This window comes from Armigeres subalbatus, chromosome 3, assembly GCF_024139115.2.
Source record: "Armigeres subalbatus isolate Guangzhou_Male chromosome 3, GZ_Asu_2, whole genome shotgun sequence".
Classification (NCBI taxonomy): Eukaryota; Metazoa; Arthropoda; class Insecta; order Diptera; family Culicidae; genus Armigeres; species Armigeres subalbatus.
In genome coordinates this window covers 154,392,865-154,412,711 of record NC_085141.1, presented here as the reverse complement: position 1 = coordinate 154,412,711, position 19,847 = coordinate 154,392,865, and the positions used below count along the sequence as shown (strand labels likewise).

The following is a 19,847-nucleotide window of genomic DNA, read 5'->3' as shown; positions in this document are numbered from 1 at the left end:
GAACTTGCGATGTACAACCACAACAAAAGCTTTTTTCGTCATTCCAAGCTTCGATATGGAAATCCGGGCGAGAATTCATCGACCAGCAACTCAATCGCTGAAGCCAACAGGTGCAATATTCAGCAGCCTAACCTAACTATCTTGAACTGCGAAAACAGCTGGCATCCCAGATTTCACCTTTTCTCTTGTGAACGTCGTTGCAGCAAAAAGCTTCACTCGTTAATCATTTCCCTCCCCTTCTACGAGTAAGTTTGTTGTTGGTGAGCTAGTTGAGTTAAAGCTCCAAAGTCCTAAGATCTTGCAAATTTCCGGACAGAAACAACAATGCATTCAAGTTTTATAGGTAGTTCAGATTTGAAGCACTGGCTTATGCTCTCAATTGTAAAAAAATATACTTCTTGGAGACATAATTTATTGACTCACTCTATCAACATATTTCGCAAAAGTATTCCATAAAATCTATCCGTATACAACACTTTGATACCTTATTAACCCAAAGCGCTCAATCAAGCATACACCTTACTGCACGAAGTCACGACAGTCTCCGGAATGGTTAATGTCCTCGGAGCAGAAATTACAACGATTTGTACACACACCGCCGGAAAGTAAATGATTTGAAAAGAAATAAACGTGAGTTTAAATAAAAGTTGTTCAATTTGTTTTATTAGAGATGATAAAAGAACACGCCTGGGGCCCATTGTGCCGCTTCTCTGATCCAACTCTCCGGGCTGCAGTAGATAACGATTCGGTGTTGCTTTCTCGTATCGATGTCCTCAAGAAGACCGGTCCGCCTGCGGTGGGAATAATAGAACGAGCTCGCTTCGCCGTCAACGTAGATCTAGAACGAAAAAAGCGTTTGATAAAAGCAAGTGGCAAACAAGATCATGCTTCATACGAGACTCTTATGCCCTTCCCCTTGGAGAATTCGTAACGATTTGGTTGCTGCAACTCAAATGTAACTGAATTCAGTTGTATGTAGGTAACAGAAACCTCTATTATAATACCACAAGTGTGCTGCTCGGGTCACCAAAATTGTTTGTTTGAGCAAATCTAAGCACAAATCAATATGTGAATATTGCTAATTAGCGTAAAAAAAGACATTCAAAATTAGATTATAAAACATCAAATTCGTGATTATAAACAAACCTCAAATCCACCGATCTGATCAGCAAATTGCGGTGCAACCTTCCAGTGCACCATCATCTGATTTGGACCAATCGCATGGCACGAGTAGATTTCCGCGGGACTCATAAATTGACGTCCAATAGCAGCATCCACCTGTTTGCATTGGTAACTCATGGCAATATCACAAAGTCCAGGGATTGGCCTGTCACGAACCGGAATTTCGCTCAACTGCTGCAGCAAGACACTGTCTTTGGGCTTGTCTACCAAATTGTCCAACTGCTTTTCCGTTATCCTTTGATTTGTTGGATCGGTGGTTAGAATGGGCTCATAAGCAACACTTTCTATGGATTGTTTTGAATCTTGTCGAATATCATCATGAGCTTCAGATTGCGGATTCACATAATCATCAAATGACTCAACGGTTTGTCGGCTCTGTTGGTCCTTTTCCTTGGCACTATCTATTGAGTTAGTTGATGCTTGATCTTCAGTATGAAGGGGAATTGGGGAGCTTTCAGCATTTACGACCAAGGACGACGATTTCTGTTGATCTTGTGGTGAAACGGTCTTTTGGACGTCTCCCATGGATTCTGAATCTACTTCAGCACCCAACGATGGTCTTTGTTCTTCTTTACCTTCTAAAATTAGGTCTTGTCTATCTTGGCTTATGTCTTCTACAGATTCTTTACTGTAGCCCTTTTCTAAATCCACAATAGTGGCAGGTTCCACTATTGAAACACGAGTTGATCGGCGTGCTTGGTCTTCCTGAACAATTGGTTCCTTCACACAAATACCAACAAAACTGGAGATTCTTTTATGTAATTGGGAAAGCACGGATGGTCGCTGATCAGCGATTGCTGTAGACAGGCGAGTTGCTTCTTTGTCACATATTGCCGATTCTTCAACGAAATCTGCTACTTCTTCCACATCAGTTTGAGTTCCGCGAGACTCCATTGTCTGAGTGGCGGTTGATCTTCGCGTCAGCTGCTCTACGGGGAATATTTCACTGAATCTTGAATTATCTGGTTCAGCCAGCGTACACTTTTGTGCGTCTTCAACCATTGGGGGCTCAGATGGTACTGGAACACACTCAACCGCCGAGAGGTAATGATCGCGTACATCACTCTCGTCCGAAACTTGAGATAGTCTTCGTTCATCGTCGAGAGAAACTATTTCAACCATCATCGAAATGCGGCCCTCGATGTCGTCAAGCGTAGGAGCTGTTGGTGTCACGCTTACAAATGAGTCATCCGGGATGCTTGATTCAATACAGATTGGTTGAGTCGACGGTGGTGGACCTGTATCGGTGGATTGGGGCTCCGTTGGGCTGGGTTGTGCTGGAGGGTTTTGAAGAAATCCGCATAGTTCTATCATTTGTTGTTTCAGTTCTTGCAAATCGGTGGATATGTTGTCCAAGCGATCCTGAAGATGAAAAATTATTCAGTGAAAGCTATCAATCCAAATTAAGACTATCTTAGTACTATAAGGAAAGGACGTAATTATACATTTACTTTTGCAAAAAATTGGAAGACTTGAAGTCGACTAAGTCGAATCAAGTATGAGACACTGAAGACGGCCTCACAGTTGAGGTCAAAATACGTATCTGCAAAGATAACAATACCAAGTGGAATTAAATGGAAAGTATTTACTAAACTCGTCTTAGACGGTTGAATACATTCCACTAAAAAGAGCTTGAATTATTTTTTCTAAAGTTCCATTTATTTTCGTGATTAATAACGGATAAATGACAAAACAAGTAGAATTTTGTTTTGGGTTTTACCTGATCATCAAAACTGTCCTTGAGTCGAGAATTTGCGACCTACAGTAGACAGGCCCAGAAAAAAAAATGTTGTAAAATTCCACATTGTGACTTTGGGTCAATCTCTCAAAATTTCAGCACTATCGCTGGTTGCATAAACTGGCGCATTTGATTTAAAGTTTGTATGGGGATTTCAGCCAAAATATATAGGAAAATATACCTCCATCACTCATTTGATCTGGAAATTGGTTCTGATGGCTCGATTGAGCTCAGAAGTGCAAAAGGGCAGTTGGTGTGTTACACAACAACTCCATAAGGGTCTGTTCACAAATTACGTAACGCTTCTGGGGGGAGGGGGGAGGTCCAACTTGCGTTATACTTTGTTACACTAAAAGGTAGGGGAGGGGGTGGGTACAACCAAATGTTACGCATAACGCGACTAAAAATTTATTTGAATGTTTTTTGAACCACTGATTGAAAGAATTGCTGATTATTGTTATCGAATAGATATTAGTCATTATCGAAATCAAGCATGATGACATAGCGGGACTGATATGCGTAAAAATACCAAGCGAATATTGCATTACTCGACACCACAGTTCCGCAAAACTATGTAAATGGTTATGATCGTAAGTTCTATTTTCGTTTCTACTAGCTGCATTCTTTATATCCTTAATTTTTGATCATATGCCGTCCCTATTCTAACAGTGTTAAAAAAATACCAAAACCCAAATGCTTCAGAGAAGGAAAAAAATCTGCCTTTAAAATTTTCACAGTTACGCGTTACACTGGGGGAGGGAGGGGGTACCAAAAATGTTACTTTTTGTTACGAGGGGGAGGGAGGGGGTCAAGAACTCGGATTTTTGCGTTACGTAATTTGTGAACAGACCCTAAGAGATTGTTCGATGATTAAATGAACTTTTATATAATTTTCAGTTGATTCGAATCGATCAATACATCCAAAAATACACAATCTAGCTTCTAATAAACCTAGGTAACCAAAAGTTCCTTTAAGAGTAAGTTTTCCGCTAATCAGCTTCACTGAGATGCTTAAGCGCGAAACGTACTCTTAACGGAACTTTTGGTTACCTGGGAATTATCCGAAAGCTGAGTGAAAGTTCACCTAATCATCGTACAATGTTCTGTAGCATCAAATATATTATATTAACAATATGGTTCACTTCGAGTTTTTCCATACATCGAAATGGCGAACAATTTGCCGGTGATAACAACATCATCTAGCGAGCAAAGAGGAATCTAAACATGTTTTTTTCTAGCTTATGCGGGAAAACCCTACTGCCATCTTCCGGTGAGTAGTCACACATTTATTCGATGACATTTTACAGTGTGGGGATGTCCATACATTTTTAAATAAATCGATTACCGGAATATCGACTTTGTTAAATGCAAATACTACTGTAAATATTGCGATGAAGCTGTGCAATGCAGACAAACCTGGGAGCTGCGGACTCGATCGAATCCAATTTTCAAGATGTTTTGCTAGAAACTCTCAAATTTCCTCTCAGTGTTCACTGTACACGTTACGATTTTCTCACATTGAATTATCATTATGTTAATCTTTATAAAATTAATTACAAAGATTTCGTCAATTTACCGCATCGTATAAATTGACGTGACGAATGTTAAATTAATTCATACCCTCCACTTATGTTGAATCCGCCGATATATTTAAATTGACGCCATAACATTGAAATTTGTTCAAAATGAGCTATATTTAGTATGAGTTGATTTATACGTGTACTCTCTCCTACGCGCTCAAAATGCACAAAACCTCTCTCGATGCGATGGATACTTTTGACAGCTTACTTTGGAGATTCTTTGACACTCGTTTTGACTCTATCCGCAACTCCCAGAGACAAACTACAATTTAGCTTCAATCGTTCAAACTGTGAAAGCCGTTCCGCAAACATTAAAATAATTTTTCCACTGTAAACATTTCAATAATTTTCTTCAGCAATAAATTTGATTAATTCTTTATGAATATTATCGATAATATTCCAATGCATCATTCTTCTTCCTCTTCGGTGTCCTAAATTCCTACTGGAACTTAACACCTGCGTTTCAACATATTGTTTTATTAACATTTTTCCTATTATAAATTGAAAATTTTCGCTGCCCACCATTGATTGAATGAATATGTATCTTGAGCGGAAAGCAAGGAAGATGACACTCTCCGATTGCGTTTTGTTATGTTGCGCTTATCATAATGGGTATGATCATTATGTTACGTTTAGACATGGAAAGTGAATTGAACAAATCGCTTGAATCAAACGCGTCCAAACACCTTCGTTCAATTCACTTGAACGGACAGTAAGTCAATTCACTTGCCCTTTCAAAACGTAGCATTACGGTGAGATATTTCTGCTAACATTAATTAGCTAATTTTATTGTGCTTTCTCGATTTCAGATATTTTTTGGGATTTAAGAGATTATTTTTCGATGATTTTGCAAAAAAAAAAAAACTGGTTGAACGTACCCGACTTTGCTTGGGATTATAGTGCAGTCGCATCTCCACCTCTAGATATTGAAGGGGCCATCAAGATAGGGAGAGATCGAGGAATGGGAGAAAAATTTAAATGGATGCTAGATCCAAAAAAGCTTGTTGCTATGCAAAACGACAACAAAACAAATGCCATTACTTATTGTTGATGTGTTTGTTATCGTCCAAAGATGATTTAGTAGCCTAAAAATTTGAACATATCGACATAAGGAGAGTGAATCCACAACAAAATACGATTACAACACATCGAGATAGGGAGGTTATCGAGATGTAGAAAGCCAAAATGTATGTAGATTGAAGGGACCGAGGAAACCATCGACATAGGGAGAGATATCGAGATATAGAACATCGAGATGTAGAGACTCGACTATATTTTGCATTCTTACTGTCAATTGTGGAGTTCATTCAGCGATGCACTCTAGAACATTTTTTGCGCCATCGTATTGGGTTTCCTCACAACTCGCCTCAAAATTGTATTTCCACAATTTCTCAACTTTCTCCTCAAAATTTGGTAATATTATACCTATGTCCTATACCTATAGAAACACAGCGGACCTGAAGACGAATCGATTAGTGAGAAAACCGTACCAATCGGTCAATCCGTTCGTGAATTATATTGCCTCAAAGGAAATGCAAACTCATTTTTATATATAGAGATTGTACCACAAACGTAATTATGTTTGAATTGTATTTGTATCAGACTCTCATATCGGGAAGATTGTTCACAAAATTTCGTTTCTCCCTGTCAAATCATATTAAAAAATTGATAACGATTTGGGAATTCTCAAAAAATGGGATTATGCATGCTAGTGTGTATGGGGGACCTTTACGACAAAAAAATGAGCATCGCTAATACATTTACTACGTAAAAATATAGCTCTAAAGCTTTCATTTCGTGACTATTTGAAAAAAATCTACCGAGGGGTCCCGAACAACTTTTTTTTCTCTCTGAAACGGAACCTTTTAGTTGAAAAATTGTCAATTATTTACCACGTCCCTATTAAATGAGATTCCTCTATTTGTTTTCTTCCAATCATCATATAAACAAAGGAGGAAGCGATTATTACCAAGTTATAGTCTAAATAACTTCACTTGTCATAAGACGACTTTCTACCTTCCCATTTAATTCCACCACTTGGTTGTACCTTGACAGATACGTATTTCGACCTCAACAGTAAGGTCGTTTCAGTGTCTTGTACTTGACTCGACTCGAGTACGAGTCAAGTACGAGACACTGAAAATGACCTTACTGTTGAGGTCGAAATTCGCATCTGTCAAGGTACAATTAAGTGGTGGAATTAAATGGGACTGTACAAACTCGGCTTATGACAAGTGGAGACATTCCACTAAAAAGCTCAAAATAATTTTCTTAACTTTTTTTACGTTATGTTAAGCCTTATTTATCTATTATAATAAAAAAGAATTAAGATTTCCTTTCTGACTATTTAACTCGCGAACGGGTTGATCGATTTGCAAGATTTTTTCCACAATCAATTCGTTTTGGGATCCGCTAGGTTTGTATAGGTTGGTTGGTGAGTTGAACAAGGAAAGGTTGAAAATCAATAGAATACAATTTTGGGTCAGCTGTTGTGGAAAACATTTGAAACACGGAGCACCCGGGCAAAGATGGGTATTTTTCGCCAATTTTTTATTATCAAAAGTATTGGAAATAGTTAGAGATTGTGTAGTAGTTTTACATTGGATTTTGATTTACAATTAGACGAATAATTACTATTAAATTTATTCCAGCAATTTGAAATCTTTCTCACCAGATATTTTGATGCTCGATTTTGATATTCTGATCGAGCATCAGAATATCCGGTTACACACGAATCAGCCTAATTCGCTTTACGGAAAAGCCGTGGCCTTGCATTATCTTTCATCGTTCGTTCGTTTAGTTTCACTTAAGTTGTGTTTCCGGAAGGATTTGTCGCAGACTAAACGTCTGGTTTGTTGTTGATCGTACATCTCGTAAATCGAGACTGCACCCTTTCTTGTAGATATGAATATGACGCCATAAGGCCAGATTGGAGGCGTTTGTTTCTCTCTGCCAGATCATTTAAATTCAGAGAATGATACCAAGAACTTCTGAGGCTTTTGTATTGACCACCTCGCGGACTTGCTACCTTAAATGCGTTCAGATTCTCCCCAAAAAGATGTTTTTCGATTCGTTCGCCAAGTTTATAAGCGAATTGTTCGGCAATTATTTTACCGGACAGTCGCTGTTTATTCAACTACATGATTTTTCTCTCACGCCTAGTGTTCCGAGTCGGTATTTAGATTTTTTGTACCAGTCGAGTCCTTGACTTATTTAAAGTCAAATTTCGCAAAGAACCATATTATTGATTATTATTTGATATTATTTGACTTCTAACTATTAAAAAATCAAATCTCAAACATAAAAAAAGTGTTGCATCGAGGCGAGCTGCAGATATGAGAACAAAACAGGCAAACAGCAAAATGATGTAAGAGCAGAGAGCAACTATAATGCAAGAAGTGAATAAAGAATGGTAACTTTAACAGCAACCAGTTTTACCATGCCTCAATTTCGATATGGTACACCAGCAGTGGTACCATTCCGTCGGGTACAGTTCAACGAGCAATTTCAAATTTATTATACACTAGCAGACCCGACGAACTTTGTTTCGCCAGAAATCGATTTATACTCTGATTAGTTATCGAGTTATGTCGAAATTTCTGTTTCATTTGTATGGAAGCCACCCTTTCCAGAAGGGGGGAGGGGCTCGATTCATCACAAAAACATATCTTCCCTTCCAAAACCTACACATGCCAGATTAAGTTCCATTTGCTTGATTAATTCTCAAGTTATGAAGAAATTGGTGTATCATTTGTATGGGAGCCCCCCTTTTCAAAGGAGGGAGGGGCCTCGAACCATCTTAAGAACCTTCCCCGGTGCCAAAAACCTCTGCATACAAATTTTAACGCCGATCGGTTCAGTACTTTCCGAGTCTATAAGGTTCAGACAGACAGAAATTCATTTTTATGTATATAGATTTTAACAAAAATAATGGCTACCATACTTCAGCTACAACATTTGATTTTCGGATAGAATTCGAAAAAATTTAATCGATTAATTTCCCAGAAGAAAAATCCGGCATCCCTATTTTTTTCATGATGACATTTTGAAGTGCGTGTGTATAACGATCCTCATATTTTGGGTAGTCGACCTTTTTGGACGCTAGTTGGCGCCACATGTGGTGTCGCCTGAATTTCGTGAGAGTGAATCATATTGTTAATATAGTATATTTGGTAGCATACCAACTGCCGTTTTTGCAATTCTGAGCTCAATCGAGCAATCAGAACCAAATTCCAGATCGAATGACAGACTGAACATACTCCAGAAAACCAGGAGACATGATCAGATAGTTTTGGATAATCCTGGGTTATCGAAACCGTCCTTGAGTTCAGAACTTGCTATCTACAGCCACCACTCTAGCTTTTTTCGTCGCTTCAAGTTTGGATATGTATCCATATCCATAATACATTCCTGAAGATCAAGGAACATGGGTTTTGGGATATCCTGGGTCCTCAAAACTGTCCTTGAGTCCAGAACATACGATCTACAGTCACAGCAGTCGATTTCCCAGGTAACCGTGAGCATTTAAAAAATCCGTACCGTCATATGGGGGGAAGATGATCATTGAGGCGAAGATGATCATTAGGGCAGTTCAAATTTCAAAAATGTTCGAAAATTCCAACTCCCATATGTCTATTAGCATCATTTTGATAATATAGGAGTCCTGGCAAAATTTCAGGCAATTCGGTGACCATTTAGGGGTGGCGCGAAGTCAATTTATGTTTGTATGGAAATTTGTATGGGAAAAATTTAAAATTTATTCAAGTCTCCCTACAACTGTCTAATTGTGATGAATTCACATAAACATCCCCAACCTCCCCTTATGGATTCTATATAAATGAGACCTCTGGATAACACATTAGTTATGAGTGGATTGAACGGTTCTATTGACAGTGTGAATATGAGTTAAATGGCTAAAATGGTGTAATTAGCCTCAACGTAGCAGTGGAAATGTACATCAAAATTAATAGTTATCCACTGGTTGAGCTCAAATAGATTCCAAAAATGGAGGTTGGGTATGTTTATTTGAATTCATCACGATTTAAGAGTTGTAGGGGGATTTGATTTTTTTAAAAGTTTTTCCCATACAAATTTCCATATAAACATAAATTGACTTCGCGCCACCCCTAAATGGCCACTGAATTGCCTGAAATTTTGCCAGAACTCCTATATCATCAAAATGATGCTAATATACATATGGGAGTTGGAATTTTCGAACATTTTTGAAATGTGAACTGCCCTAATGATCATGTGATGTCCCAAGCAACCAAAAGTTCGCCATCACATAACAAAATCCCCTTTGAAGTTTCTAAGAGTTCATATAAAGTTCCGACAGTACTTTCTAGCTGATTAAGAGGCTAATTATGTCTTGAAGCTACTTCTGGCTCCCAAAAGTTCCAATATGAACTTTACGCAACTTCAAGTTCTAAAGAAGATCCAAAAGTATTTTCAAGTAGCTACGAAGTAGAATAAGGTGCCTGCCAGAGTAGACGCGTCTACGCGACATCGCGCGAAAACTGCACGCAAAGGAATAACAACCAATAATAAGGAGCTGTCAAATTCTGAGATGAGATAAGACATCTCACTGTCCCTTTTTGAAATCATTTGCCTGTCAGAAAAGAAAGGGTGGTTTGTTATTACTGTCGCGGTGTTGCTAGTAGTCGTGGATTTTTCAACTTCAATTTCGAAAGATGCACGTAAACACGAATAAACATTTCTATTGCTAATTTAAACGCGAAACGGAATAAATGTTTTCATAATAAACTGAATTGCAATTAGAGAATACAGATCAACAGCTCAACATTCGATAATTATTGGTTGAAATGTGCGCGCCTTGATAATTTTCAGTTAGTTAAAACAAGATGGTCACACTGGAAGTGCCCGTCGTGTGAATCGTGGAGAAGTTCTGCGAGGGCATTCAGCTCTGAGTTGTCTTATCTCATCTCAGGTCAAATCGTATGGAAGCTTCGCTTCGCACTTCGCGTCTACTCTGGCCGCACCCTAAAGGCTTCTTAATAGCTTCTGAAGAACTTCGAACATACAAGTTCCAAACAAGTTCACTGTGAACCTTTTAAGCGACTTCTATGTTTCCAAAAGTTCCACTAAAATTCTTATGCAAAATTTAACAAGAAAAATTGTTTATACATAGTAATTTTATCAAAGTTCATTCAAAAGTTTCGGCCAAAAATGATTCTTCACGTTATATTTATGTAACGCATTCATAAAAAAAATATGGATGAAGTGGGTTTCGAACCCGCAGACTTTGCATTAGAGCCGCAGTTGCTAACCACTACACTGTCGAGGTGTTGTGATATGTTGATGAAATGACTACAATTTAAACTTCATTATGTTGGTATTCAAGATTATTTGCACTTAATCAGTAAGTGACATTACTCACTCGGTTCAAACATGTCCGCTGGCGCATCGGAACATGTAATCGGTATATTTTTGACAAGTACAGGAAGCTTTTTCCAGAACAGCGTTGCTCGGTAATGTTTAATACCGTAATTCAGTATTTCATTTTGAACTACTGAGAAGTCGGTAAAAATCATAACAAACATCAGTAAATTCATTTCAAATAACTGAGCTCTCGGTTTAAATTTCCTTTTACCGAATAAAATCAGTAAAAAAAATTACCGAGCTGAAATTCTGAATTTAAGTGTGTGTTAGTCAAAAGTGCCAATTTTTTTTTATGAAACGGTAGTCAACAATAATATCCGTTCCAGTAATGTTACCGCTAGGTATAAAATCCGAGTTTTTCGATTATATTCATGAAAATGTATTTCGTGGAAGAAAGAGAGAGACAGTCATAAGTGACGCTATTTTCGTTTCAAATATTGACTTCGTAGACTTCTTTACGTAGTAAATTCAATATTCATACAAAAACCCTAGTGTATTTTGACGGCTAGGTCATAATGATTTTAGTAGAACTGTCTTGATCAACTCCACCCCAAACCAGATTGTTCAAAAAATGTGTGATATTCTAATTTATTTGAATAAATCCGAACGCATTTCTGAACACTAAAGCTGTTGATTATTGCAACGTACAGCAGTACATGCATGTTTTGAAAATATTTGTTTCGATTTAAAATGTAAACACACATTGTTATTGCATGTTTTGTCTTAAAAATGATCATCTTCCCCCAGATGACCCTGCAACTATAACGCTGTCACAGTGCAAACATGCTTTACACTGGCTTATAGAGACTGGCTGATATAGTTTTATATTGCCAAAAAGGCGAAATGTAGTGCCCTTTTGAAATGTTGGTGCCGATATATTCAACTGTAATAATCACATACACATAGCAACTTTGAGAAAATATTTCTTAGCAACTGTAGATTTGTAGTCCCGAATAAAAGTATAGTTGTGATGAGCCAGAATATCCAAAACTGTCTCCGATGTCTGTAGATTTTTAGGAGACGCAATGGATATTTTAATATATTAATAGTTATAATATTCTAATAGTTGAATGAAAGTTGGCAATGAAAGTTACACTTCCAGGAGATGTAATAGGTGTGGTTGAACACGTATCAAAATTTTGTGTAAAGAAAAAATCTACTGCAATTCTTCATCGCACGTCACGAACTCATAAACAGTTTGGATTACTTAGACTATCCCAGAACAATTTAGCGGTATTTTTTTACCTTCCAATAGATCTGATCTGACAAGTTTGACCATATTTCGAGACATTGAGAGACAAGAAATGCTACTTTGAAAGGTCTAGATCGTAGATTCTGTGCTAAAAGACAGTTTGAATGACCTACAATATTCCAAAATCCGTGTCTGTTAACCTTCCAGGAAATGTTATTCTCATGGTTGAATAAATACATAAAAAATATGTGACGAAATGGCTTTTTAGTGGCAGTAGATCTAAAGTCCCGAACTCAAGTTCAGTTTTGGGTGACAGGTGACAGTATATCCAAAAACCAGCCGATATATACAAGGATAATAACTTCCAAGAGATGTAATGAAAATGGTTCAACACGTATCGAAACTATGAGTAGCGGAAAGCGCTACAGTCACAACTGTGAATTGTAGGTCCTGAACTCAAGAAAAGTTTGGAAAATCCAGAGTATTTAAAAACTATCGTACAATGTCTTTTGGTCTTACAGAAGAAGTAACGCACATTCTTGGTTACATATTGAAACTTTGAGCAACAAAGTAGCCTTCAAAGCCGTTATAGTCCTGAGAAGTTTCGATGATTCAGAATATATAAAAAAATATCTTACGATGTATATTGACCATCCAGGAGCTGTACTGCACATGGTTAAATACATTTAAAAACTTTGAGTGACTTTTTTTTCCTCTTTTTTAGGTGTTTTTTTTAATTCAACACAGACTTTGAGTGACGAAAGAACTTCTTTCGCAGCGGTAGATTTCAAATCTCAAAATCGAGGATAGTTTGGATGACAAAGAATATATCAAAAAATATTTTACATATATCAGTAGGCCTCCCAGAAGGTGTAATTAATTTAATTGAATGCATATTGAAGCTTTGAGTACCGAAACGAGCTGTAGCAGCTGTATATCACAAGTGCGAAACTCAAGGACAGTTTGGATGACGCAGTATATCTAAATTATAAAATAATTTTACGATATATGTTGACCTACCAGGAGATGTAGGTCCAGGAGATCAGGAGAATATAATTGTATGCATTTCGAAACTATGAGTACCGAAAAGAGCTTCTAAGCAGATGTAGAACTCAAGTCCCGAACTCAAGTTAGTTGGGATTGCCCAGAATAACTAAAAACTAATCCTACGATATCCTTTGTCCTCCCGGGAGGTGTAATGGATATAATTTAATGCATATTGATGCTTTGAGTACTGTAAAACGATTTTATTGCAGCTGTAGATCTCAAGTTCCGAACTCAAGAATAGTTTGGATGACGCAGAATAACCCAAAACGATCTAACAATATCTGTAGATCTTTCAGGAGATGTTATGGATTCGTAACGAAGTTTTGAGTATCGAAAAAAGCTTCTCAGCCGCTGTAAATTTCAAGTCCCGAACTCAATAATGGTTTGGATAACCCAGAATATCCCAGAGCTACCTTCCGGGCTTTATTACCTTCAATAAAATGTAGTCAAGGATGTTAACGATCATTCAGTAATTTGCGTTCGATCATTTAGTAGTTTGTCAATAACACATTCCAGAAGCTGAATTTCAAAATATGTTGTATGGTGGACTTCCAGTGCGAAATTTTTTCTACAACTCTGCCTAATTGTTCGTTGTAAACCTGAAGGATTACGACACTAACTCCGCTAGTTGTGAATTGCATAATCAATCAAATTTAAATTGATCGTTGAAGTCATGGTCGATGCCGTTAGTATTTTCTCTAGTGTTACATCTGTTTGTCTGTAGTTCTAAGTTCTAAGTCAAGATACCATTTCTGCATTCGTATATCATGAGACTAGCATGATGGTACTTTTATGCCCAGGTTAAGGCTGCCTTACACCTCGGGAAAATTTTCCGCCGGATTTTTACCCCCGTGTATTTTAAATGGGGCTGGAATTTTGATTTTCCGTGCCCAAATCCCGAAAACATCGCATATTTAAAAAATGCATGGGGAAAAATTTCGCGAACCAAATTCCCGAGGTGTGAGGCTACCTTTAGTCGAGAAAATTTCCAACCCGAAAAATTTCCTACAGAGCGGATTTGAAATCGAACCCAGCCACCTTCAGCATGGTGTTGCTTTGTAGCCGCGTATCTTACCGCACGACTAAGGAATGCACTATATTAGGCTCCCTCTCCGTAAAAAAAACACAAAGCACACACAACCTCAGTGCATTTGATGATGAAGAATGAGTGTAGCCGCCAGACTTTATAAATACTCACGCTCACTCTAATATGAATGTCTACTACGCACATGTGAAAGCGTTGGTTTGAGAAATAGTTGGCACACTTTGGGTCCTCCACCAAAAGAATTCTGTACAGTTTTACTAAAAAAATCCGAAAGAATTCCTGAGAGGAATTCCAAAGGATTCCCTCTAATTTCTTCCTAGAATTTTCGAAGGATTTCCTGGACGAGCTCTCGAAGAAATTTATGGAGATATTTATTACGGAATTTTCGTAGGAATCCCTGGAGAAATGGCCAATGAAACCCTTGGTGGAAAATTCCTAATTATCCTTGGAAGAGAATTCGAACGAACTTTCTGTACGAATTTCCAACGGAGAAATTTTCTGAATGATTTTTAAAGGAATTGTTGAAGTAATTTTTGAAAAATTTTCCGCGGGAATGTCTAATAAAATATATACATATAAATAAAATATATACAAATACCTATTGAATTTTCCGAAGAAATTCCTAAACTTTATCGAGAATTCTCCCGGAAATTCTTATTCAATTATTATTTAGTTCTTATTCAGAATTGGTTGGACATCTGTTTTATTTTCAATACAATTTTGGTGTAAATACTTGAACTCCAGGAAAAATATTCACTTTGGTGGGCTACGTGCACCATTGTGCTGCAACTTAGCTCCACCAGTGCTTGTGCTGTCAGTACAAGGGATTTTAATTCTCACTCATTCTCACGAGCAGAGAGTGCTCAGATTTTCGTCGAGAAATCGTTTTACTGGAATTAAACAAACCCAACTTATTACACCGAGAGTAGTGATGATCAAATCATAAAAATCCGTTGAGAAATGATCGACTTATTGCCTCCAAAACCTATCATTTTTCCGTTACTGTACCCCCAAACCCGTATCGAAAACAAAGACATAGTCCTACATCAACAAGGATAAGTATGAAATACTTTAGCCATCAATCTGCGGAACCTTTCCGTGATTGAATGATGTGTTTGATGGGATTGTATGGGAATGCATTGATAGGATATTGAGGAAATGTTTGCGATGGGATCCACCGCTCGGAATTCACGTTTTCCAGTATTGGGCCACCATATTTTCCTGATTTCTGCCACACTCACGCCGACCGTCTGCAGCTCAATCGTTGTCCTTAATTCCTTGCCGGATCTGTTGCCGTTCAATCCATCAGTTTGCTCTAATTTTGCCTTTCTTGCTAACTGAATAAATTTCTGTAGGCGTTACGTAATTTGTAAACATACACGAGGCTACCTTACCAGGGTTGTGCTGTCTACATCGTGTTAAATAAAGTGACTGCTTTCTCGATGCTGACACAGGGTGCACAGTTTGGTTAAAGTCCCTCGCTGACGCCCGGACGATGATCAGCCACTCCTAACATGAAGAACAGACACTCGATCCGATTTGCCCTTCCGGAGAGAAACAAACCCCTCCTTCCCTGTCAGCATACGATCATTGCTACCACCGGCGTTGGTTACTCAACCTTTCCTCGTAGGTTGCTCGTACCTTGGCCGGCATCATGGGGAGATAGATATAGGGGGTAAGAGTGTAAGGATCTTCTTCTTCTATTTTACTGGTGTCGAACAAGTATATATGTGAATCAACTCTTATCTAAACATATAACTCTTAAACATATCGAAAAATAAGTAATGGATGGACTAAACCAATTATTTTATTTTATAACGTCGATCACAATCGCAACGACTAATCATTATTGATGTATATAGGCACATAACATATGTGTAACTCGGGTAGCAAAAGTTGTACCCTTATAACACTTTTTATTTGTTATACGGAACATCGAAACGTCAGAAGATAGTATAACAGTATTTGATCTAACAAGGGGTCACGCGACTTATATTGTACATCTAAATACGATTCGCGTTGGAATTATACAAAAGATTTTTCCTAGTGGCGTTGGGTGTTTAGGAGCTGAAATTTTTTTTATAATGGAGAGGAGATTGGGGTAAACAATATTAAAGTAGAAAAGAAAGGAGTTTAAGGTATGTAACTGATTTAATATTGTATTGATATTGATTCGACAAAATTGGAACAAAATCCATTCGTACGCCGCGCATGGGCTCTTAACCAGTAAACGATGAATTTGTTTGGTGTTTGGTAGAAATATTATGTTTTTATTCGAAACGCATATCAAATGCTTATTTATTGCTATGAGCATATTTATTGACCGCATTTCTCAAACATTTCCCATGTGTGGCGTCTCTCTTCTACATTATGTTTCCTTAAACTATCAATAACAACAAGTAGAGTTTCATTTATCGGATTATTTTGAAGAAATATCGATTTTTAAAAAGGTGATGTCTCACCTGGATTTACCCTCAGTTAAATGTTCGATGCACAGTTTTGGTGTTTCTGTTTCCATTTTACATGTCGTTGAAATTGCTCTACTTTTGGTAGAGAGTATTCGGAATACTATCAACCCAAAAGCAATGCTCTAATAAATGAAAAGAATGCCATGAAAAGAGATGACATTAATATCGTACATCGTAATAACCTATTCAGATTACGTGCTTCATGGCATGATGATTATCTTGATTTTAATGTTGAATCATCACATTTTCATTCAATATGATATCCAAATTGGAAACACCTCACAGTTGCGATGCTCTCCTGCATTATGATAAGCGAGTTTGCTTTCGTACGATTGATAATTTATAATGTTGCTTCTAATCTATCTATTTTGTGATTGTTGCGCATCGTAGACAAACATTGGTGTATCCCTCGTCATCCTTTCGAAAAAACCGAAGACTGCGTATATAAAGATTCGTTCCCAATGTAGAACAGTTCTAAGAAATATACTTTTCTACACATGTTGAATAAAATCTAGATATTTACCATGCTGACTCGAAAATATTATATCAATTTTAAATGAATTTTATTTTCGTTGATAAATAAATTTAATATGGATAAAAGACGAACATTTCATCAAAAATCGCCTGAAAAAAGAAGTTTACCCTACAAATAAATCAAAGTAGATTTCATCAAATATAAATTGATTAGTAACAGCATAGGAGAGACCTTCTTTTGGATGCAATTTGTCATTTTTAAAAACAATGTAAAAATTGATGATAGAAAAATAAATATTATTATTCTTTGGCTACAGATCTTGCTCTTTGTAGTCTTGGAAAAAAGTGTTATAATTTTCTGATCATATGGTATTTGTTTACACTTGAAAATGACAGAACGATGTTCCCGTTCCCAATTATAACAGTTTTGGCTCATCAAAAGGGGGTCAACTTTTGGATTGGATTTTGTTCGAAGATCCACTTATGTTATGTGATATAGGTATTGCTTAAAAAAGGTGCGAATATAAAAGCGCATAGTATCCATCTTTCGTAAAACGTAGAATCTGTTAATTTTGGATCACATAAATTTCAGCCAGTAGAAATGGCTGAGCGGTAACGCGCCGGGCTCTCACTCAGTGAATCGGTGTACGAATCCCGTCCGGGTAATAACCTTTTTTTTTTTAAGAAAATGCAGTTCTTTTAAAAGTTTAAATTTTGGGCCTGGTCGAGTGGTGAAGAGATATTCAATTACGCCGCAAAGCATTCTTCAATATATCATAATAATATGTTTATTTGCGAATCCACACACAAATTTTAGTTATTACTTTAGATGATTCAGCTCTTACCTCAATCAAAGCAATAACAGTTTCTGTTATGCAGAAATTCATTTCGTAACAACTAAACATGAGATGCTCTGGATTTTCTCGTCTGTTCGGCCATTGTTCCATACCTGGAAACGAATTGGCTGATGACTTCATTGGGCCTAAACCAGCTATTTCAGAATCCAATTGTTAGGTGAATGCTGTGGGCTGTCACTCAGCACAGTGATAGTAGTAAATCCAATTATGGAACTTCTTATCATCTGATATGAGCCGGTGCCAGCGGAAGTGGTAGATAATACTTTAGCTAAATTTTACAAAAAAGCATTTTTCCAAAAGCCTCGAAAAATAATTCCAAATTCACATTTTCTGTAGCTAAATTGTAACAACATGGCATAAGTGATGAGCCTAAAGTATTGGTAGTGAGAAAAATTTCGTCACAAATTTTATTTCAACAGTTAATTAATAAGTTAAATTTCAATTGCCAAAGTGCTGCATCGGAAGCCCTTGCACGGTTCGGATAGTGTTATGTGACACCATTACCTTGACTGACAACAGAAAGATGACTTTGATAACTGTTCTGTTTTGAGAAAAATATATTAAGCTCTTTTAGTGGAATATATTAAACCGTCTAAGACGAATTAAGTACTGTCCATTTAATTCCACCAGTTAATTTTCGTTATCTTTACAGATACGTATTTCGACCACAACTGTGTGGTCGTCTTCAGTGTCTTGTACTTGACTCGACTTCTGTTTTGACCAAAAGGAGAAGCCTTCGTGTACATATGTCTAAAGGTGGCTCTCAGAAGAACCGTTTTCTTTGTAGACATACATTTTCTATCTCCATATGTTGCGTCATATTGCAGTGGATTGTGAAACTTATGCTGGGTGCTTCGGGGTGGAGCGCGAAACCAAAGCTGTCTTCATGCAGCGTATACGTCGCCGCATGCTGGTTCTCCAATGGTACCAGCAGGATGCGAAATGAATTAACGCAGCGACCAAGCTCGTGACGAATGATAACCAATTGCGAATATTATCAATAACTCATTTGGCCCTGATAGGGGTCGAAAATTAACTCTTTCAAGGACAACTGGTTGACCAGTTTCGATTTTCTTGCTCGAGGCCAAAACACATATACATTTCTTCTAGGACTATGCAATTCTTTCACTTGCTTGTCTTAAGCCTGTCTTGGCTAGATATCAATGCCGGACGGTCTCGTCTCGATACCAATGCTGGCCGGTCTCGGATCGACCTGCTGCAGCTGCCGGTATCTGGTGAAGGGTGGGCTGCTTCTGGAACTTCTTCTGCTGCTGTTGCACTGGCTACGCTATAGTTCAATTTCTTTCTTTTTTTTTTTTTTCACTCACGTTTTCAATGGCACCCACTCAAGACGGAAGCAACGCACAACTTTTTTTTTTATTTCACGCATGCTGCGATGCAGCAAAGCAGGAATAATAAAAATGACAGTTGTGCGTTGCTTCCGTTTTGAGTGGGGTGCCCATGAAAATTTATTTATTTATTTATTTCGTCAACCGACGTAGACTAGTACATATGCAATATACATTTATTGGAGGACCGAAAGTTGATTCGAAATTATAACTCTTTCATCAATCTCTTCGTCCTTAATGGTTTTGGTGTTTATTTCGAGATGACGGCAGAAGCACGGGCAACAAATGAAGCCGCTATCTTCTCAGTCATCTTTTGGTCAGACCGGAGAGAAAATGGCTAAGGTTTTTTTTTTAAATTATTTTAGTAACTGTTAAATGTACTGAATATGTCCGCATCGTCCACATAGTTTCGCTCCAATCCAAAATACTAAAGTTTTGCCATTTACCGTTCTGGGTTCTAGGCTTACTTGAAGCAGAAATAATATATTTCGATTATAAAATTTCCATTCAAGAAAA

The 19,847-nt window shown here is 37.5% G+C and overlaps 1 protein-coding gene across 1 annotated transcript in view; it reads right to left on the bottom strand.

Moving 5' to 3' along the window:
* Nucleotides 1–652: 652 nt before the first annotated feature.
* Nucleotides 653–19,847, bottom strand: part of LOC134220631 (uncharacterized) — a 32,205-nt gene continuing 13,010 nt past the window's right edge. The window contains exons 4-5 of the mRNA XM_062699732.1: nt 1,147–2,544; nt 653–838 (exon numbers count right to left, since the gene is read on the bottom strand). Of these exons, the coding sequence (XP_062555716.1) occupies nt 665–838; nt 1,147–2,544 (1,572 nt within the window). The 3' untranslated portion in view covers nt 653–664. The remainder of the gene's footprint in view (nt 839–1,146; nt 2,545–19,847) is intronic.